The sequence below is a fragment of the Hirundo rustica genome, chromosome 9 (genome assembly GCF_015227805.2).
Source record: "Hirundo rustica isolate bHirRus1 chromosome 9, bHirRus1.pri.v3, whole genome shotgun sequence".
NCBI lineage: Eukaryota > Metazoa > Chordata > Aves > Passeriformes > Hirundinidae > Hirundo > Hirundo rustica.
Window position 1 is genome coordinate 25,053,102 of NC_053458.1, and position 18,184 is coordinate 25,071,285.

The window sequence follows — 18,184 nt, forward strand, 5'->3', positions numbered from 1 at the left end:
GACTTAAGGTGAACATAAGTCACTTGAGAAAATGCAGGTTAGTCATCTAAACTAGCAAGGGCTGGATTTGTAAAGACATTCAGAGTCAATACATTTATCATGGTGTTTTCAGGGGCCTTCTGAAAAACTAATTAAAAAAAGGCTTCTGAAATATGGACATTTAGGCCTTTTGATCTCCTTGAAAACTGAACCCTAAGCAGAAAATTGCCCTAATTTCCTCTTGCACTTAATTTGCATGAAAAACATTTATTTTGATGTGAGAAGAGATCTAGACTTTCCAGCTTCCCATGTGTATCTGTGTAATTTTTTTTTTTCCATCTAAGAGGGAGATTGTTTATTTCAGTAGTGGCGAATTTCGTCTAAGTGTATGGCAATGGATAATATTAATAACTGTGTATAATTGCAATCCTCAGTGTGTTGTTTTGGGTGACGCACAGGGAAAAAAGATACTGCTTTTCTGTTTTGCCAGGCCTTTGTGTTCTCATATGCCTTTCAGAGGATCCCAGTCTTAAACCAGACTTAATTTTCTTGGCAGTACAACATCTGGAATGATGAGGGTTGCTGCTTAAGTCAATAAAAAGCAGTTTTTGTGATGGCATTAGTAAAACAGTTATCAACTTGTACTAGAAACAGTGGTGATCTCTGTGCTGCTGGGAAGAGAGCAAACTGGTAAGTGGTGGCTTGGCCTTGCTTTGATGGCGGGCGTATGAATTTAGGCATATGAGTTTAGGCATATGGGAGATGCAAGCAAATTACTTCACTGAGAGTTGTCAGGGAGTATCGTGTGATATCCCCCTTTTCCAACCAGAGCTGTGGGACATGTGAATTGCACACGAATTTCACCTATCAGCTGAGAACTAAACTCAGTGTACACATGTTCCATCCTTGTCACTTAATGATAACTCTTCTTCACTGTTAAATGCTCAGTGATCTCTCATTTGTGGCCTCCAGTGAGGACAAGCTCTTTCTTGACAGCTGAGAAAAAGGAGGAGGGTGGTGTGTTTGTACTTTGGGCTGTTTCTTTTAATTACAAGGTTAGATATGACAAAGGAAATGCTTCAGTCTGTATGAAGAAACAGGCCCATTGTGAAACCAGCTTCATCAATCTGGCATACTTGTGAGATAATAAAATATAAGGGAGATTAATAAAGCAGCTTTGAGCATTTTCAGACAGCAAAATGAAAATAGTGGGCAGTGAGAGCCCTGGAGAGACTCTGGAGAGTCACAGCTTGTGAAAGTTCTTGGGGCAGGGTAAATGACAGAGCTGGAGTGACTTCCCATAGTTGTGTTCCCAGCCCTTCTCAGATATCCCTGAAAATCCTGATTTACTGTGCTGTGGAGAAAAACTCTGGGCTTCTTTCTGCCCTGTGGGAGATGTAGAAATTTGTTCAGGGAGAAGTCACATCCTCCTTCCCGTTCATCCATGTTGAAAGCTGCAGTTCAGAAGGTGATGGATGTCACTCAGTCATTGGGGTGTCTTCATGTCAGCCCATGGAAGGGTGTTAAATATGTGTTGCTTCTTAGGAATTCTGGGTTCCCACAGCTGAACCCTCTCTGCTGGGTTTCAAGGTGAGCAACATCCCACTGGGAGTATTGGGAAGAGTCTGAATTCCCCTTTTCCTGTGGTTGCTAAACCACTTGCTGTGCCATGACAGTTTCAGTGCACCACAGTTGGCATTGCCACAGTCTCCCCCTGACTGCTCACTTGGTCTTGGATCCAGATAACTCCTGTGGCTGCCAGGGGAAAGTTCCAGAGCCAGGCAGACAGTCCTGGCTGGAACCCCCAGCAGCTGGCACAGCATAGGGGTGATTACAGCCAGATAAAGTGATAAACTCAGAGTCTGGGTCAGGCAGTGGTGTCAGTGGTGCAGTGCAGTCACCCCCTGTATCGCTGTGGGCATTTTCTCCTGGAGCCTTTGCACACCTCAGGCTTCTGCAGGAGTTGTGCTGGTATCACTGGAGGTACTTTTTAATGAGTCCTGACTCAAATGTCACTTAAGCACTCACAAGTCACTTTTGCTGTCTTTAGAAGATTAGTTTTGGCTTTCCTTTTTTTTTTTTTTTTTTAAGAAAATATGTAACTTTCAGATATTAACTTTTTTATTTATATGAGAGGGATCCAGTTTTGCTCAGGTCTGTGGGTGTGAGCTGTAGACACAAAATAAGGCGGCTTGGCTGAAACAATCAGTTCTGAAAAAAATTAAAAAAAAAAAAAAAAAAAAAAAAAGGAAGTGTCCAGATGAAAAATTAGCTGGAAAGCACCAGGCAGAGCCTGAATAAGCATGTCATAGCAAAGGTATTGTCTATGGTTTCAAATTAATTTCAGTGAATTTCCTGATGGTGGTCTTCTCCCTGGCTGTTTTGGTCTCAGTGACTGATAGGCTGTGTTTATTTTAATGTACTTCACAAGGTTGGTGGGTGGTTAGGAAAAGACAGAAAATATGCAATTGTGAGACCTGATCCTGGCTTTAATACCTCACATTTCCTCCCAATCTCTGTGTCCCTGTAAAGCCATTATTGGCTGCCCTGCAGTTGGCACTGGTGATTCTCAGTGGTTCCAGCAGGTTGGTCAAACTCAGGGCTATGAAGATAAAGCAACAGTTCAAATGAGTTGGTGACCTCTTTTTATTATGGCTTTTACTTTTTGTTTCTTAATTTCACATATTTTTCTACTTCCCTGCTTTGTTGAGGATACACCTGCTCCTAGGCAGGCAGCTCCTGCTGGGTGTTTGGGCTTTGCAGGAAATGGGAACCTTCAGAAAGTGCATAAAATATGCTGGTGACTGTTTTAACAGCTTGTTTTGCACCTTCCTTACATTGTCTTGAGGCTGCTTTCACACTGACTATTGATGTATACTAGAAGGTACAGCACTAACTCTATCCCTTGTGTGTGCAATGTGCATTTATCTCGTCCAGAACACAGACTTTGAATTAATTCCTGCCATTCTTTTTAGCAGGAGAAGGCAATTACAAAGACACACTGTAAACCAGACCGTTTTTATTTTTCCCTTGCCATCCTCAGTGGTTCCTGCCTGACTAAATGCCTCGGAGCAGGTTCTGTGGTGAGGGGGAGTGTTGTTGGTTGAGATTAGTAGGTGTGGCTGCAGGAAAATCCAGCAGCCCCAGTGCAGGTACCTCTTGGTAAAGCTCCAGGGTGCAGTTCAGCTTTAGGATGCTCTACCCAGTATGAGTTTCCCTTACGTTTTGACTTGGTGATTTCTCTCTCTCTGTTTTTGGACAAAATGAAATCTTATTTTGATAGATGGGGTGTTTTTTTTTGTTCTGGAGCTTAATCACCTCTCACTCTCTGACTTTCAGGTGGAACACCAGTACTCACACATATTCACTGTGACAGTAAGGAAAGCCACAAATGTCACCAAAGGAGCCATTGGTGACATGCGTGAGTATCTCTCTTTCTATTTTGTCTTTCTTCTATGAGCTTGTTGCCGTGGGCAGGGGGAGGGGGTGACTCACTGTGCATTAAATGGGTGTTAGTGGGCTGGTGGTGGGTCTCTGTCTGTCTTGTTAAAGCCAGGGCAGTGTCTCCGTGTCACTGCTCACTCTCACTCAGAGAGCAGATCTGCCGCTCCTTCTTTCCATTGATCCAGAAGGGCTGAGTGAGTTGTAAACGATTTGCCTACAAGCCAGCAACACCTACAATTAGCTTTTTTGACTCAGTCAGAAGTGCTGTGTGAGTGCAGTGAAACTGGAAATTGCTGCCACCTCACAGTGCTGTGGTTTGGTGGGGGAATGAAAGAGCCCAGAGCTCTGCTGAGTCAGTGCAGAAAGCAGAAAAAATGTAAGGCCATTAAAAAAAACCCTACACAAATGGGTTAGCAGATGTTGTGGTGGGGAGATGGATGACACCAGCACTTCCTCCTCTTTCTGGGAGGCTGCTGAGCGTCTGGACTTGGCAGTTGAATAGGAAACCACTAGGAAGAAGAACTCTGCTCTGCTCTTAAGGAGGGAAGAGGGAGAGAATATTGGCTGAATCTGCAGAAAGAATATTCCTGCTTCCTTGGGTCTGTCTGTTTTGCTGCCAGGCCATGTCTCCCTTTTCCCAGTGCTCCCCAAGGCCTGCAGGCTGGGGCAGGGAGGTTGAGTGTGACCCTTGGCTCCTGTTCTCCCATCAAGTTGATTGGACATACAAGTGTTTCCTGACTCCTGGAAACTGCTTTTGGGTCAAACTACAGCAGCTGGTCTGACCTACAGCTTTGCTTCAGGGGGTTTTCATAATTGAAGTCCACTGCTGATGCTAAAATTGCTGGAATGTTACCTGAGAGGGGGATATTCAACAGCCACAAGTACAAGTGAAGAGAGGGGAGCCCTAGCAAAGGGGAAGAGAGGGAATTGGAAGTCTATCATTCCCTGTGGGGTAAGGGGAAGGAGCATACTGAGAAGATGCAGTGGTGGGTGTGTGTGAGTATACAGATACATATAATTTCATATATATGAAATTCTTTAGATAAGAAGACATCAGGAAAAGTGCTAGAAGACTGGAACAAGGAGCCCATGAGTTTGTGTGTGTAAGAAGATGAGTTTAATGAAAAGACACAGGTTCTTGGATACAGGTGTCTGTTATGAGACAGTGTGGGCAACATGGGCAGGGAAAAAAGGGAGGTTGAAGTGGGGACTCCATGATGTGATATTAAAAGGAGTATGGAACAGGTGACAAAAGCCAGAAGATCATGGCAACTTTGTGCACCAGAGCAAATACGGCCCTATAGTATGCATCAGTATAATTGTATTTTTTTTCTAGAAAAGTCCTCTTATCTTAGCAAGTCATCAGAATCAAGAAGCTGCTCAGGAAGAACATTTTATTTTGATAAAACCTGCCAGAGTGATGCTGTAGGGCCACTGAAACGTGCTTGGCTTCTTGGCTGAGATGATTGCCAGGACTCAGTAGCCTGAGGCATCTGCAGTCTGGGGAATCTCTGGCTGAGCTTCCAAAGACCCAGGGCTGGTCCTTGGGGTCCTGAAAAATCCCCCAAAGCGAGAAAAACAGATCGTTGCTTCTTTTTTTTTTTAATTTTGGGAAAATGAAGTGTTTTTATTCCCTGTCATGGGAGCCTGGCAGCTACTTGATCAAATGAGTGATTGTGTTAATTACTGTGAGAAACAACACTCACTTTTAAAATTTCCAAAGGTTTATTAAACCTTAAGAAATACAATAAAGGACTGGATCAGGAAAAAGGGCAGCACTGGGAGCATGGAACTAAACCACCATATGCTCACCTACAAAATGGCTGCTCTGCCTTTTATACCCCTGGGTGTTGACTCAGGCAACCCTGGCCCCTCCCAAAGTCTGTCAATCAACTCTTCTTGGCCATCCATTGGTGGAGGCTGCTTTCTTTGTAACTTGATTGGAGGTCAGGTGCTGCCATGCCACGCCCCCAGTAACAAGCCTTCCCCATTCCCAGCTGCCCTGTGCAAGGGGCGCAGGCTTAGCTCTCTCCTCGCGTCCTGACTACCAAGGCCGTCCCTTGGCAACCACACCAGGGGAAAGGGGACTATGGGGAGAACAGAGGACGTCCAGATCACAAAAACATAACTATGCATCAGTAAAGCTTCACATAATATTCATTCCTTAATTGCAACAGCCAACCATCACATTACCTATCTATAGCATTAACTGTGGGGAGGCGCTTGAAGCTGTGAGAGAGGAAGGGCCTTTGCGGTTTATTGTGCCAACCTGTATGTATATATTTGTTTTATTTGATTTGCCAAAAATGCCAAAAATTTCCCATCAGGTTTTTTGTCTCAAGGACAGGAAGATGGCTGTGACAGACCATGTGTGAGCCCTGTTTGGGGCGGGTGCCTGAATTTCACTTCCCTAATGCACACTCCCAAGCTATTGACTCTTCTGGGGGATTATCCTTAATTTTTTCTGTTGATGTTACTCCAGGTTATGAACCAGAGGTGCTCTGGGAACAAGAGAGTTAATTTTACATTGTGGGGTGGTGAAGGCCTGGGGGAACATGAGGGATTTTGTTTGTTTTGCTGTTCTCCTTCCATATCAGCCTTTCCAAGACTTTCTGGAACAGCTCTGAGAAATGTGAGCAAATCTAAGTTTATGAAATATGCTGAAGTGCTTTGTGTGATATTTTTCATCCGGAGGCTCTGAACTTTACCTGTGCTCAAGGAGTTTTAGCTGGCAGGTCTGGTGTCTGTGGTGCCCTACACAGTGGGTGGCATGGAGGCACCGACTCCTCTGGCATGGCCATCCACATCTCTGTCTCCTCAAGCCCAGGCTGGGCAGATAACCAGTATTTCTAGAAAGTTTTCCAAGATTACTTGAGCTCTTTTATGAATGGGCAGTGTAAATGGTTGTGTCATCCTCAGGCCATTTTGTCATTATGTGAATCCGTGGGGGTGATAAATGAGATTTCCTGTAAGAACTCACCACCCAGGATGGTGGGGAGGGGGCAAAAGAAGTTTGAGGGCAGACCCTTTCTTTCCCAGCAGTTCATTCAAGTCCTGTCTTATTTCAAATGTCTGCCCATTTGCTGCTGCCTCTGTAGAAGTCCTTCTTTTACTGGTGTCACTTGTTTCAGTTTTAGTGTCCCTGTCTGGGTGACTCCCATGCCCTGGATACCGTACTGTCAACATCCAGGTGATGCAGCTGTAGCTTTACAAAGGTTTGAATCCTGGTTTAGAGGCTGCTGCTCTGCTAGGTGTGCTCAGCTGCTTTCCAGGCTGGAAAGTTTGTGAGCTGAGTAAGTGCAGCAGATGGGTGCTGGGTGACCTTGGCTGGCCAATCTGTCACTCCCTTTTGTCAACAGGACAGGGAGAGAACATGACGAAAGGGTCAGCATGAGGACAGGGACAGCTCTCACCTCTTACCACATAGGCAAATAGGCTCAGTTTGAGGAAGTGACTGTAATTTATTGCCAGTTAATTGTAGCAGAGTAAGAAAGTCAGAAATAAAGCTAAACCCACCTCCTGCTGTACACATTTCCTTCTCTCCTGCTGCATCCCTCTACCAGCTATCAATGGGACTGGAGTCAGCCAATGGACCCTGCCTAATGGGCAGAAACACAGTTCAATGAAAAAGAGGACAAAAAAAAAAAAATATTAGGAAGGAATTGTTCCCTGTGAGGGTGGGGAGGCCCAGACACAGGGTGCCCAGAGAAGCTGTGGCTGTCCCTGTATCTGTGGAAGTGTCCAAGGTCAGGTTGGATGGAGCTTGGAGCAACCTGGGCTAGTGGAAGGTGTCCCTGCCCATGGCAGGAAGAGCTTTACAGTCCCTTTCAACCCAAACCATTCTAGCATTGTAGGCCCTGCTGCCCACAACCTGTTACATAAAGCTATTATAAGGTGAAAAATCAGAAAACCTGCATGGCTTTGGTGAGGATTTCATGATCTTAATTGCTTAGCCTACTGCTGATTGCAGACCTTCTAAAATCACTTCTCTGACTGAACCTCTTGAAAAAGACCTTGCCTCTGGCCCAGTGAGTTCTTATACAGTAGATGTATAGTTTTGAGTCTACTTAGATGCCACCCAAACTGTAGAGCCTTTTACTTCCATGACAGTACAAGAACTTGTAGGAAAAAAGACCAGAGTCCCAAACTGCATCATTGTGGAAGAGAAATGCTTGCAAACTGGGTCTCCTTTCCATATCATCTCTCCCCTTCTGGACTTTCAGGGATCTTGGTGGAAAACTGGGTCAGAGGAAGCATTGTAAAATTAGTCTTCTATCTTTAAACATGTATTTAAGTGTACTGGCTTCCACAACAAATCGTGGCATCTACAGAGGAAACCAGTTGTGTGACTGTCTTAATGATCACTCATCTTGCCTAATCCTGTTTGGGATTTGCTACTTTTGCTTGCTTCATCTTCTTTTGACGCTGTGGTAAGGAGCAGTGTCCTTCTGGGTATTTTTAGGAAAAAATTCCCTTCTTAAAAATGTTTAAAGTTTGATAGCTCACAGTACCCAGCTTCTCTCCCAGTTGCTGTCCACCCCGTTGGAATCAAGATGTATTTCCACTGCAGTTAAGGTGCTCAGATAAACAAGTGCTGGGAGCAGTGCAGTCACCAGAGCTCAACTCTGGTTGCAAAACTTGCCCAAATAGACTTGGGAAGCAGCTCTTGGGTGCCTCTTGGCATGGTCAGCCCATGTCCCTGCAGCCAGCTGTGGACATATCCCCAAGTTCAGGAGATGCACTTCCTTATCGCTTCTTGCATCTCCAAAGGAAACTGGGATGAGAGCGCACCTTTACCTGTCTGGGACTGGCTCTGGGACCTGGGAATGAGGAAGGGATGTCCAGCATGCACTGTTTTTCCCTCACACCCCTGTGCCCTAGGGCTGTCTCCCATCAGTCAGAGCTCCTGGGGTTGAAGCTGGCTTGGTTAAACCCAAGTCGTGGCAGTCCAGGCAGGTGTGAGCAGGGTTTTAAACCTGACCTAGCTGAAAGGAAAGAACTGGAGACTTGCCCGTTTGTATTATGGTTTGTCTTACAGCAGCTCATTCAGAACTCGTCCAGCTGTTCTCTGGACTACAGCTGGCCAGTCCTGCACCCTGAATTAGCTACAGTGCACTTACCTGTCAGAGTGCCATCAGATAAGGCTCTTCCTGCAAGGCCCTGGAGCAGGTCCTGATTTTTGCAAGGGGAAAACAAGCTAAACTGCTCCCCTTTTCCAGCCTAACAGCCCTGGGGAAAGTAGGTCAGAGTTGGCCAATCCTCCACATCCTACAAGCTGCATATGCAAGTCTTCATGTGGCTAAGAAATGGATAAAAGAAAGAAATCTTAAACGAACCATGCTGCTAACAACTGCTCAAGATGTCTACTGCAGATCTCAGTCTAACGCTGAGGCAACCAAATGCTAGAATTCAATTTCCTTGGCACATCGAGTATTCTTTCCCTTTTGTAGGGATATCCAGTGCTGGGAGGTGGAAGTCATATTGGAAACAGGCTTGTGTGTTCCACAGCGAAACTGATCCAGATAATGCTGCTTTTCCCAGCTGCAAAAATATCATTTTGATGTGACATTTTGTCTGTGAGTGCTTGCCATGGAGTTACTGAGGGAGGACTTGTTTCTGTGAGAGGTTGATGAAAACTTGTTCTCATCCTAGAGGAAGCGCTCCCATGACTCCATTATGTCATGATGGTGACATGGAGCAGTGCTGGCTCAGGCTTGGGATCCATCTTGTGTGGCTGGAGAACCCCCTCTCCCTGCTCCGGGCCCTGCCAGCTTCGTGGTGGCTGAGAGTTGCTCCTATTCCATGTGCTATCCTGTCTCCAGGCAGAGCTTCCTGGTAGGGCTCCCCTCCAGGACCTGTGGACAACACTCTTCCTCCAGTTTGAGCCTTTCACTCCCTCCATTTAGGAGGAGGCACCCTCTAATTATGCCATTTGTCCCCTGCGATCATTTGACTTTTCCTTGCTTTTGATTCTTTTCCTTCTCATCCCGTGTCCCAGGAGTGCTTTGAAGTTGTGTTAGGGTTGGGCTAATGCCTGATCCAAGGGGGAATTGGGAAGAACATCAGTCATAGTGAGATGTAAAAGAAAAATACGAACAGGGTGAGAATGTGACACTTCCCACTAATCTCCCCTCTCCCTCTCCCTCTCCCTCTCCCTCTCCCTCTCCCTCTCCCTCTCCCTCTCCCTCTCCCTCTCCCTCTCCCTCTCCCTCTCCCTCTCCCTCTCCCTCTCCCTCTCCCTCTTCCTCTTCCTCTCCCTCTCCTGCCTTCAGTGAGACTCCCCGACCTGGATGTGACTTTGGGGTAATCAGCTGTCACTGAGTTTCTCTTGCAGAAAATTCACTGCTTTTCCTTCAGTCCGCACAGGTCTTCTCATCCACAGCTCCTTGGGTAAGGAATTCTGCAGGTTGCTGCCTGAATGAGACTTTTAATGAGTTTTGAAAATGTTATTTTAAAAGCGTGAGCTGAAGAATCTGAACTGTGGTCAGTTTGGTGCCCTTCACGACAAGAAAGATACTGAGAGGCTGGAGCCAAGGAAGGGAACGGAACTGGGGAAGGGTCTGGAGTCCCAGGAGTGGCTGAGGGAGCTGGGAAAGGGGCTCAGCCTGGAGAAAAAGGAAGCTCAGAGGGGACCTTCTGGCTCTGCACAACTCCCTGACAGGAGGGGACAGCCAGGGAGGGTCAGGCTCTGCTCCCAGGGAACAGGGACAGGAGGAGAGGGAATGGCCTCAAGCTGTGCCAGTGGAGGCACCCTTCCTGGGAAGGGTGGTCAGGTGTTGTCAGGGGCTGCCCAGGGCAGTGGTGGAGTCCCCGTCCTTGGAGGTGTTCAAAAACCATGTGCATGTGGCACCTGGGGAGAACGTTTAGTGGTGAACATGGTGGTGATGCTGGGCTGATGGTTGAGCTCAATGGTGTTGGGAGGTCTTTTCCAACCTCACCCATTCTGTGATATCATCTGGGTACTGCCTCATATTTTGTAAGATTCCAACTGTCCCACAGATCCATCTGTACCAAAGAAAAGCTCTTACAACTCTAGAAAGTTCATTTATGTATTTCTGATTGCATCTGTTCTGAAAAGGAGGAAGAAAATGATCAGCCTTCCTCATGTTTGCCACCACAGGAAGGAGCACTTTTGTAAAGGATTGTTTTTAGTGACTGGCTTTATCAAAGCATCCATCCAAGAGTGTTACAGGGCAGTTGAAATCCAGGGAATGTGTGCTCTGTGCTGGGTTTTTGAAGCATTCCTGACAGTTGTCTGAATTAAAAAGTAAAGGGAAGAGACTCTTCTCCCTCACAGGCCCTGAGGCTGCACTTCAGCAATATGGAAAATCAAGCTCTAGGGCTGCTGGGAGAGTCCCAAAACCTCTAAAGCCTCCTGATACCAAACAACAGACCCAGTGTAAACTTGTTCTGCCGATTCAGAAAATGTTGCCAGTGTAAATCTGTGTTAGCAGAATTCATGCCAGACTGGGAGTAATGTGTACTCCATCAGATAGCATAAATGTGGACTAAAATTCATGCTGTGGGTTTGGTGTAATTCAGCAGGAATGTGATCATATACCTGTACTTACTGAAGACCAAATTACCCTCTCCAGGTCTGGCATTTCCGTGGACCCACAGTCAGCTGAGCCAGGCCTCCTTCTGTCCTGCAGGTGTCTTTGGTGGTAAAATGTCATGGTTTGACACTGGCCAAACACCAGGCACTCTCCAAAATTGCTCACTCACCCACACCTGCCACAGGTGGGCAGAGAAAAGAAAAATTAATGAAGGGTTCATGAGTTGAGATAAGGACTGGGAGAAAACACTCCAAAGCCAAAATAGACTCGGCTTCAAAGTACAAAGTGAATTTATTACTAACAGAATCAGAGGAGGATAATGAGAAGTGAAACAAGCCCTTAAAACACCTTTTTCCCCCCATCCCCTCCCTCCTTCCCACCAACAGCACAGGGAGACAGGGCGTGGGGGTTTGGGTCAGTTCATCCCCTGAGGTTTTCTTGTGCTGCTCAGGGAGAGGAGTCCTTCCCCTGTGAGGCCGTGGGGTCCCTCCCACAGGAGACAGTTCTCTGTGAACTTCTCCAGCGTGGCTCCACTCCCACGAGCAGCGGCCCCACCACACCTGCCACAACGTGAGTCCCTCCCACGGGCACACAGCCCTCCCAAAACTGCTGCAGCGTGGCTCTCTCTTCCCACGGGGTGCAGTCCTCAAGCACAGGCTGCTCCAGCCTGGGAGCAGGGCCCCCTCTCTCCAGCGGGTCTCCCACTGGGTCACAGCCTCCTCCAGGCATCACCTGCTCCAGCGTGGGCACCTTCCCCAGGGGCTGGGGGTGATCTCTGCATCCTGGGGATCCCTGTGAGCTGTGAGTGGATCTCTGCATCCTGGGGATCCCTGTGAGCTGTGAGTGGATCTCTGCAGCCCCCTTGGATCCCCACGGGCTGTGAGTGGATCTCTGCATCCCCTGTGGATACCCATAGGCTGTGGGTGGATCTCTGTATCCCCTGTGGATCCCCACGGGCTGTGGGTGGATCTCTGCATCCCCGTGGATCCCCATGGGCTGAGTGGATCTCTGCATCCCCTGTGGATCCCCATGGGCTGCAGGGCCACAGCTGCTCCACCATGGTCTCACCACAGCCTGCAGAGGAATCTCGGCTCCAGCACCTGGAGCACCTTCTACCCCTCCTTCTCCACTGATCTTGGTGTCTCCATGTTGTTTCCCTCCCATGTTCTCACCTCCTCCTCTTCTCTGACTAGGAAAAAAGCTTTGCCTCACTTTATTTTGATTTTCTTCCTAAATCTGTAATCCCAGAGGCATTACCATCATCTCTAACTGGCCCAGCCTTGGCCAGCAGCAGGTCCATCTTCAGAGCCATCAGGGACTGGCTCTGCTGGACATGGTGGAAGCTTCCAGCAGCTTCTCACAGAAGCCACCTCTGTGCCCCTACCCCTGCTACCAAAAACCAGGCTGCGCAAAACCAACACATGAAGTGAGAAATATCACTGGTTTAACAGTGAGAACTAGGCATTTAAACTCATTAAAAAACCCTAAACCCCTTAGACTCTGGCACACTACTAGAAAAATGTTATTTTGCTTAATGCTTCAGTCACTTTTCAGTGTGTGTCTGCAAAGGGGCTTGTACAAATAACCTAGAGAAGGCAGTGTTTCTTTGCTCTTGGCACTTCTACAAATGTGGTTTGACCAAAAGCTGACTTGTTTGGGTTTTTTTTTTGCCATTTCAAGGCTGGATCAGTGGAAGAAATGGTGTTCTGCACCAGTGAACTGGGTGATAGTGCAGTGCCTGTGCTGGGACCTGGTTCTTCCCCCACTGAAGTAATGCCAGAGATTAAAAACACTGTCATAAAGGCGCAAATAATTTTTAATGAAGGTGTTACCTAATCCCAGGATTTCTCAAAGTATAGCTGCTGCTTCAGAGCTGTCTTACTTCCCTTGGAGTCACCTTCCGCTCATGAAATCTGGCACTGCATCACCCCTTTGCAAAATCCCCAATGCCACCAGCCCTAGCATTCCCTGTGGTGCCTTAAACACAAGCAGCAGTGGGTACTCCTGGGGTTTTTGGGTTGCTGTGGTCTTCTGGCAGGTCTCCTGGCATCTGCATTACTGCTAGACTGTGGGTTTATCTGGAGCATCTCAAGTATCTGTTCCATGGTTGGAGGGACAGTTATTGATAAGTACCATTTTTAAGAATTCCCTTTTTTAAAACTGAAAAATCACATGAAAGTGAGAAAACCCATGAATTTAAAATTCATTACTTTTTCTCCTGACCATGGCAGAGATACCAACTCATATTTCCGTGCCACTGTGAGGCCCCATAAAATTCACAATTTGAATAGAAATTCTGTTGTTATTTAGCTTCCTTGCCCTTCAGGGAAAGAGAGGTCATCCAGCAATTCCCTTTATTGCCTTGACCTCAGCCAGGCTGCTCAGCTGCACGTGCTAAACAAGCTGTACTGTGTTGCAGCAAGCCAGAAAATTTGTGGGAAATACACAAAGATGGTAATTTGGAACCTAGTAAGTTTTTATCAATGGGATTGCACTTAATGGTGAATAAATTAAGTGTTATTACCACTTTTTATTTTGAGATGGATATGCCTCTATCTCAGTATTATATTTGAACAGGCTTTCTATAGTTTCTTTATAGTAATTATGCTGTTGGAAGTAACTGAATTTGGAATGACTGAAATATAAATCATATATCTGAAATATTAATTATAATAATATAAAGGCTTGATGACAGCCATCTCACCAGACTGAAAACATAAGATCAAATGGTTTCCAGTCATTGCAGAAAATTTTACAGGTTTCCCTAACAGCCAGGTTGCTTAAAGTGTTACTCATCTTTCACTGTGAAAATGTTTGACCCTAATTACTGTCCACTGTGTGTTTCACTTGGTGATTCATAATGTAATTTAGAGGGAGAATCCTATAGCCATGACTTAACCAGGAGATAAAACACATGAGGAAAAGTCAGTGAATCCTTACTTTCTATGTCTCAGCCATTCCTAAGGCATCAGTTTAAAAGCATCAATGGGGATGACGCTGCTCTTGTTTTTGGATGTGTGTCTTTCAACCCCTGGAGCTTTGGGTGGGGGGCTGTAAATCTGAATTATCACCAACATTTTGTTAATTACCCGAGACTTCATCTGCCTCCAAGCTGCTTATTGCAGGACCCTCGTTGGCATCAGTGCTAAAAGCCTTAACTGTGTTTTTTAGTGTGTGGGTGGGGTTTGAGATACTTGTGCTTGATTGTTGGTTCAGCCTGCCTTGTTTCTGAGAAACGTGATGGAGTGGCAGTGCTTGCGTAAGGAACAGCCCGAGGAGGGCTGAGCTGCACAGGAACTCTGCTTTCCTCAGAAACGTCCTGGGAACAAGTGCAAATTCCCCCAGGTGGCTGCTGCTGAGGACGCTTGGTATCTCGGGCAGCTGCTGCAACAAAAGACAAGTCCCCCAACAGTTCTGCCCCTGCACAAAGTCCTTAAGGCTGGAAAAGACCTTTAGGGTCATCAGGTCCAGATAGAGATGATTCTCAGACATAGATAATTCTCTTGTCATGATTGAACATCAGCTTTTGACCCATACACATAACAATTCTTCATTTTCAAATCAAAATATACATGGCAGCCTTCCAGTGACTAAAGAGGCTCCAGAAGGGCTGGAGAGGGACTTGTGACAAGGGCCTGGAGGGACAGGATACAGGGAATGACTTCCCACTGCCGGAGGACAGGGATAGATGGGATATTTGGGAGAAATCCTTCCCTATGGGGGTGGTGGGACACTGGCACAGGGTCCCCAGAGAAGCTGTGGCTGCCCCTGGATCCCTGGAAGTGTCCAAGGCCAGGCTGGATGGGGCTTGGAGCAGCCTGGGCTAGTGGAAGGTGTCCCTGTCCATGGCAGGGGTGGGACTGGATGGGCTTTAAGGTCCCTTCCAGCCCAAACCATTCTGGGGTTCGGTGATAACAGTGGTAATCAAACTATTTTTAGTTATGTTTTCAGCTTAGTTTTTTTAACATAACCTGGCAAATCAATTAGCAGAAGCCCAGGCAAGAATAAAAACTCCCATGCTGTGAGTGCACGCTGACTGTTTAATGTACATTTGAAAACTGCAGTGTTTTGAAATACATTAAGTGAATACTTCTGTGTTATTTGCCAGGTTGTTGGTAGTTTTTGGTCCCCATCTAAGGAGTGAGATTTTGATTAATACAATATATCTTGAAGAAGTATTTAGTATTGCTTATAGCAATATCTTAATCAGAGGAAGCAGTCTTCCTGTATATTTTCTCTTCATCTACAGAAGGAAGTTAAAAAATAATAGATTTTCATTTTCTTAACTGAAAATAGCTCCAAATAAACTTTCAAACATGAAAGGGCAGGTGATTAAATCTTTGCCTTGGGTTAAAGAGCTAATAAAGAGACAGAGTGAGGTGACTTGGCAATACTGAACTAGCAAGACTGATTTTTCCAAGTTTAGTTGATCCATGCCTTGGGTTTAGTTTCTGTTTCAACACTTACCAGAGTTTGCCTGATAGGAAGTTAGTAATGGATCTGCATGTCAGAAGTCTGGGGTTTCTACATGCTTTGGGTAGGAAACCATTTGCTGTTTGTGTTGATAAGAAAAATTAGACTTTTGTAACAGAGTTGGGACTGATCACACCATGATCTGAATGGAGAGGGAGGCACTGATGTTTTGCCCAGAACTCTGCTCAGCCATTAGGATTTTGTCTAAAATCCAGGTTTTTGTAGACAACTTCAGGCTCTTGGCAGAGCAAGCCTGGATGTTTATTGCCAAAGTCCTGCTGGATATCAAGACTTAGCAAATGAGACCTTGTTACTTCATGGATTTTTACTTTCCAAGAGCCTTGTTTCTCTTGATTCTTTTCTTTGTGGCAGAGCTTTGTGTAGTATTTGAAAGGAGCTAATGGAAAAGTTGGCAAGTTGGAACATCTGCTGGTGAGGCTTGGGGCTTGATCCCCCAGTTCCCCTGCCCATAACCAAGAGACAAGACCAGACATAATTCATCAGGAGCTAATAAAGGTTGCTATATAAAGGCTTTCCACACTGATCCCCAGCTTTAAATAGCTGCTTGATCATTAAGAGGAGTGCTGAGACCACCTCAGTGTAGCAATTAGCTGAGCCCCAAAGGTATGGAGCACAGTGGAAAACTTCTTGAGAAGTTGAATTAGGATAACACTGAATAGGATTTGCCTGGGGACACATTCAGAACCTCCTGAGTGGTTTCTAAGAGCCTTTTTTTTTTTTTTTGGTTGTTTGGTCTTCCCCAAAAGACACTTGATTTGACTTGAAATTATCCAACTTCTTTGTTTTCCTCTTTTCCTTCTTCTCCCAGCAGGAGGGTGAAGTGGTTCTGGGCCTTAGGAATCTCATGGATAAGGTCTTATTCCCAGCATTTCTAAAATTTGTCTTTATTGGAAAAAGGTATTTTTAGACTTAAAATGTGTAGAAGGAGGAATGTTTGGACTTGTTTTTCCTTATGATAGGATTTAATCTCTTTTCAAAAAAAGGCCTTTAAGGAATTGTTTGTATTGGGTATCGGTTTGTTTGATAATGTTTCACTAAAGCAGAGGACAACCTTGGAGGAGAGAATTCAGCTTCCTCCTGAGGGACAGCTGTGGTCTCTGCTTCCTCTGGCCAGGACCCAGGGAATGGCTGGAGCTGTGCCAGGGCAGGGTCAGGCTGGAGATCAGGGAAAGGTTCTTCCCCAGAGGGTGGTGGGCAGTGCCCAGGCTCCCAGGGAATGGGCACAGCCCCAAGGCTGCCAGAGCTCCAGGAGCATTTGAACAATGCCTTCAGGGATGCACAGGGTGGGATTGTTGGGGTGTCTGTGCAGGGCCTGGAGTTGGATTGATGATCCTTAGGGGCCCCTTCCAGCTCAGGATATTCTGCGATTCCATGTTTCAGTGTTGGAAAGACGTGGGTGCTTTACCGCAGCAGAGCAGGAGGCTTTTCATGATCCACCACAACCACAGGAGTAACTTCCCCTGCTCTCCTGAGAAGCATCTGAGCCCTAGCCTCATTGCACAGAAAACCCCTGCATGCTTTAACTTGTTAGGAAGCGCATTTTTAGGGCTGCATTCTCTGCTCTCAGGAATGGCTATTTTTAGACACATCCGATGGGATTTGCCAATGTTTCCTTTTCTCCCCCTGGTAACTCCTGTCAGCTGCAGTTGCCATATCTGTGTTTCCAGTCAGGGTTCTGCTGTGTAAATAAAGTGCTGCTCCTGTGGTGACTCCCCAGAGATGTGCTGGTGGCAGTGTTTCAGAGCTGAGTGCTCCTTATGCTGTGTGCAGCACTGCAGTGTTGTGACTGATTTCCTCTGTCACTCTCAAACCAGCAAAGGTGAAAGAGGATCCAAAACCCACAGCAAACAGCTTGTTTTTATTGTTTTATGGGATACTTGCTGCTGTGACACGAGCCAAAGCCATTAAAGGCTAGAAAGAGAGGAAGAAGTGAAAGTTTTTGAAAACACCACTGCCTGGCAGGTGTTTGCATATTCCCAGTAAACTTGACTCAGTCCCTGTGCCATTCTGTTTGCTCAAGGCTTTTCCCCTCCCCTCCTAAAAGCCTAATGTTTCTTTTGGGGAGATTGTTGATATCCTTGTATCATTCCTGTCATTCCATTTCTGTAACTTACAGAGTTGCATATCTTTCTGTCCTTGACCATGAGGGGATCTGTGGTTTCACACAATTGTATCAATTACTGCAGCCCAAGCTGGAGTTTTCCCTTGCTTGACCTGTGTTCTGCTCCACAGTTGACACTCCAGATCCCTACGTGGAGCTGTTCATCCCCACCGCCCCTGACTGCAGGAAGAGAACCAAGCATTTCAACAACGACATCAACCCCGTATGGAACGAGACCTTCGAGTTCATTCTGGACCCCAATCTGGAGAATGTTCTGGAGGTAAATCCCATGGCTGGGCTGGGGAGATGGAGGGTAAAATAACAGTGGCTTACATGTGTGTGGCATATGATGTCTCAAGATCACCCCTTTGCTTAAAATGTTAAACCTGGGTTTAGCTGTGGTGCTTAGCAAGAGGTGTTGGATAAATTGAATTATTCAAGGGGTAGCCTGAAGAGTCTTTACAAGATATGCCTGTGAGTCATCCCTTGGACAGCTCCTCAGGGATAGTAGCTTGTTATTCCTCACACCAGCTGTGGTGTATTCCCTGCTTCCTACCCTGATTCATCTCTTACAGATGGGGAATAGGTGGGGCTTAGGTCAAGTGTCTGC

At 46.2% G+C, this 18,184-nt stretch overlaps 1 protein-coding gene across 2 annotated transcripts in view; it reads left to right on the top strand.

Moving 5' to 3' along the window:
• The window catches only part of PLA2G4A (phospholipase A2 group IVA), a 74,055-nt gene that overhangs the window by 19,323 nt on the left and 36,548 nt on the right, over positions 1-18,184 (top strand). For both annotated transcript variants that reach the window (XM_040073462.1, XM_040073463.2), the window contains exons 4-5: positions 3,319-3,400; positions 17,706-17,854. In XM_040073462.1, the coding sequence (XP_039929396.1) occupies positions 3,319-3,400; positions 17,706-17,854 (231 nt within the window). The remainder of the gene's footprint in view (positions 1-3,318; positions 3,401-17,705; positions 17,855-18,184) is intronic.